At 40.4% G+C, this 4,525-nt stretch overlaps 1 protein-coding gene across 1 annotated transcript; it reads right to left on the minus strand.

Moving 5' to 3' along the window:
- Positions 1-1,354: 1,354 nt before the first annotated feature.
- On the minus strand, positions 1,355-4,052 carry LOC110885972 (protein CELLULOSE SYNTHASE INTERACTIVE 1). The gene is made up of 2 exons (XM_022133718.2): positions 2,223-4,052; positions 1,355-1,712 (listed from the first exon to the last, which is right to left on the minus strand). The coding sequence occupies exon 1, from the start codon at positions 3,942-3,944 to the stop codon at positions 2,256-2,258; it is 1,689 nt and encodes a 562-aa protein (XP_021989410.1). The 5' UTR covers positions 3,945-4,052; the 3' UTR covers positions 1,355-1,712; positions 2,223-2,255.
- Positions 4,053-4,525: the final 473 nt, after the last annotated feature.

The raw sequence follows: 4,525 nt of genomic DNA on the forward strand, positions 1-4,525 counted from the left end.
ATATCTTATCATTCTTTTTTGAACGACAAATTTGGATTACTGACGGATCACTGGAGTATTATCGTGCCACGAGCGAAACCACCTTATCATATCCATCTCCAGCAGGCATAATGCCTATACACCAATTCAGGGGGAAACCCAATAAATATGGGAAAACCCCCCTTGTGAATCGAACCCAGGACCTATTGGTTACAAAATCTTATCACACCCTCAGATGCCACTAGGCTATAAAGCCATGGATCAATGATAAGGTGCCCCATACATTCTTAGACATTAATAAACAAAATGAATCATATCAAGTGGAATTGAATTCCAATGTCAAGATTATGCTCATTTGGAAAGACCGATATATAATTGATTCTAGTTAGGTATATCATAAATGGGCAGTAGGCATGCATGCCTTTACAGAAGATAGAATAGAAACAAGACGCTTTTGAGCTCAATAATTGGCATATAAGGTGGAGAATCTTATTCCTTTATCACTTGACACCTTTTTTCTTTTCTTAATTGATTCACATATTACAATATTGTGTACATCTTCTTTGTGGAAACAAGGGCATAATGGTAATTGTGTGGGAGAGTTGGCGGGAAGTATTAGATATATATGATGAAGCAAATACCAAAGGGGCCATTGTTCAGAAATAATAAGAGGGTGTGGGGGCTTTACAGCTTGTAGACGCAGTTGCTTTGAAGGAACATCACAGGAAAGTAGGAAACCTTCTGGACCCCTTTACCTTTGATCATAAAAACCCACCCCACCCCCACCCCCACCTTTATTATTTGCCTTTGGTGTATCAAATAAGATGCCACAACCGTATATAGACTCATTGGTACAGTAGTACACCCGTGATTTCTTTTCTTTTTAATATTATAAAATTATTTTTGTATTGTGTTGGTATAAAAAGGAGGTGTATATACGGTTAAGATGCAAGAAAATCATATAAAGATGAAAAAGCAAACACAATGAATAAACTAGTCTTCAATTGTTTGAACATTGAATTAATAATGTTGCTCAACTTTAACTGCCCTTTAATTACGCCGTTCATTCCTCTTACTTTTCATTTTCTTAATAACAAACAAACATATTACATATTTACATTTACACATTCTCACTTGGAGGGTCATGTCATGATTATTCATCACCATAGTTAAACTCCAAGAAAAGATCACGAACTAAGATTCAATCCTGAATGCTGACACCAATACTCATGAAAAAGACACATCAATATCCAAAACCCCTACATCTTTATGTCAATTCCAACCACTCTTGCTAAAATCTCCCGACCCGAATTGAAGCATCGGACCCACAAAACTCATAATTACAAAGTAAAAAAAAGAGAATAACACAAATAAATATGAAATATGAAAGTAAGTATTAATATATAAAACAAACTCAATAACACATTCACACTTTCTAACTACAGATTTGGCCATTACACTAAAAACAAGTAGCCTCATCTAATGTATACAAAAACAATAAAAAAACAAACAAAAATCACTAATAGAAAAAAAAACGAGGATACTCCCTAAAAACCGCATCCACACCGTTGTTATATAGTTTTTTTTTTCTTTTTTTGTGTAATAACTAAATCCTTTTTTGGGGGATTTTTTTATATATTAAGACAGCAGATAAAGTAGATTATTACCAAGATGTGTTTGGTAGTTGGCTTCTTTAGCAAGTCCAGTAGTTAGATGAGTCCAAACCAAGCTTCCTGCATGCCAACACAGAGTTTTAATTTCAATAACAAACATATAATCATATTATTTATTTCACAAAATTATTCTGGTTGTTCATGCAATAAAAGTTTGTAACACATGCATTGGTGATTGTTCTTTTATTGTTGGATTTTGACAAATTAGTTGGGTCCTTTTCGGATCACCAAATCTAACTTCACGGACTCAAGTTAACGAAATGACTAAAAGAGTCATGTGAAAGGAGTGATTACTATACAAATACAACCCACCCTACATGGCCCCACCACGTGATAGATGTTCCCAAGTGGCTTTTTTGTGGGGTTTTGCTTCACATTAAATGCTCTTTAGGAATCAAGGCAGTCAACACACAAAGGCTAATTTCGTCATTCTATGCTTAATTAACATCCACGTAAGCATTTAACCTGACTTGTAATAACCTCCCTATCTACGTGGCAGATTAAACGACTAACACGTGTAGATTAAGTTATTATTTTTTATTAAATTGTATAACAATAAAATGAATTTACCTTTTTCCTGGCGGGTATTAGTGGACTTTATTTTTATTCCCTCCAACTCCGGCTAAATATATTCTTTAACCGGTTACCGGAAAGTCTCTGCAACGCTTTTTTAGCTCCGGCGACTTCCATTTCACTCAACCGCTGTAAACAACCTTGAGCACCGGCATCCACTAGCCTTTTCCGGCAACCGTTGCTTCCTCCGGTCATCACCGCGTGAACAATCGCCACAGAAAACCTCTTCGGCACCGATTCGTTCATCGGATCCAACATCTGAATCAATCTCATCATATTCTTCTCATCCTTGACGAAATCCTTCCGATTCAGCTTCACTGTTAACAGATTCACCAATGCCTTCAACGCCGATTCCTGTAAACCGGCCGGTTTTGTAAACTCCATTAGCTTCATTAACGATCCCATACATCCGGCGATTGCTCGTTTGTTACCGTCGTTAATCGATAAATTAGCTAAAATTGAGACGGATATTTGTTGTAGAGTGAAATTTCCTTGCGTTATGAAACCTGACATTTGTGATATGAACATAGAAGATGCAGATATTAACCGGCTAACAGAATCAGTAGACGAAAGAGAATGAATTGCGCGTAACACGTGTTCTAGCGTATCCGGATTTGAAGACTGGTGAAGCAATTGCAATAGCTTCTGCAAACCTTTCTCTTGAATAATAACCGCTTTGAAATACTCACTAGAAGATGCTAAAATTGTGACGCAATTAGCCGCTTTCTCTTTCGTAGCTGCAGAACCTGAAATTAGTAATCCAACTATCACCGGAACACCGGCTTCTTCACCGATTGAGATCCGAATATCTTCAACAGACGCAACGTTCCTAATCGCACCAATCGCATGTGACTGAGCTGTTAACGAGCTAGACCTGCACACATCTAACAGAATCGGAACACCACCGTAGGCCGAAATCGCCCACGCATTATCAGGATCTGCTGTTATTGCTTCAACCGCCATAGTCGCCTTCTCCTTCAACTGTAAGGATCCGGATTCAACAACTCTCAATAACGGACCTAATCCGCCTTCTTCGAAAACCGTTTTTCTACTCTGATCACTCGCGCATGCGAGAATCGATATCGCAGTAACCGATTGTTCCCGATGAGCATTCACATCAAACAGATTAATCAAATATCCAATATTACCTTCCTTAGCAACTAACGTCGCAGCCTTTTCGTCTTCCACAAGCAACTGAATAAGCGACTCCAACGCCTTTCGTTTAAACTCCACACCTCCGATCTGCAACCGTGTAAACACATCTCGAATAAACAAACTCAAATCCTCTTTAGCAGATCCAGGAGCAGGATGTGAGAGAACAATAGCGTTGGATTGACGAAGAACACCGGAACGGAGCAACAAATCGAGGTCGTTAAGCTGGTTTGAGAGCCATCCGGTGGCCATATCGAGATCACTCTGCATTAGAAGCTTTCCGGCGGTGTAGGCAGGGTCGGTGCAGCGGTCGCATAAGGTTTGGATGCGGCGGAGGGTGGATAAGAGGTTAGGGAGTAGTGTTAACAGGAGCTGGTTTTCCGACCAGTGAGGGAGATAAGAGAGTTCAGAAATTAGGGTTTTGAGGGTAGCCAGTTTGGAACGTATGACCTGCCAACGGCCGGGGAAGGAGTGGATGGATAGGGTGGCGGGGAGGAGGGTGGAGAGGAGGGTGGTGGTTGAGTCTAGGGTTTCGGCGGGAGAGGGTGGCGGGGCGGTGGAATGCATGGTGGAATGTGTGGGGATTTGGGGGGAATGATGATGGGAAGAGGGAGGGATGGGTTTGGCGTGGAATAGAAGGGAAGGATAGGAAAATGGAGGGGAGAATGGAGAAAAGTGAAAGGATGTGTGGGGTTTTAGGCAGGTTGGTATTGTGAGGATACCGTGACGTGAAGCGCGTGACTCAGTGAAAACCTAAGCGTAACAAACGTGTGGGCTCGTGGATTTTGTTGAGATTCTTATATTTTTACCGGGCTTCGTTGTTTTGGGCTTCTTTGTGATCCAATCAAGTCAATATTAGACATTAGGACTCCTTGCGAGGTGCACAAACCGGGTTTTTCTAATACCTGGATTTGAATACATACCCGAGCACGGGTATCACCAGGTTTTGAATTTTCGGGTATTGCTAATACCCGGGTTGTGTTCGGGTTCAAATATTGGCCAGGAAATACATACCCTATTTACCTGGGTTCGGGTTTTCTATATCTGGGTATTAGAATACCCTATTTCCGGGTTCGGGTATCGGGCGGGTATGAAAAAAACCCAGATGGGTATAAACATGAACTTTGTAGTTTTTTTTGTTTCCAACT

Source organism: Helianthus annuus, chromosome 10 (assembly GCF_002127325.2).
Source record: "Helianthus annuus cultivar XRQ/B chromosome 10, HanXRQr2.0-SUNRISE, whole genome shotgun sequence".
NCBI lineage: Eukaryota > Viridiplantae > Streptophyta > Magnoliopsida > Asterales > Asteraceae > Helianthus > Helianthus annuus.

Bases quoted from the DNA above. Each gene is read 5' to 3' on its own strand.
- LOC110885972 (XM_022133718.2), bottom strand. From the start codon at position 3,944: ATGCATTCCACCGCCCCGCCACCCTCTCCCGCCGAAACCCTAGACTCA.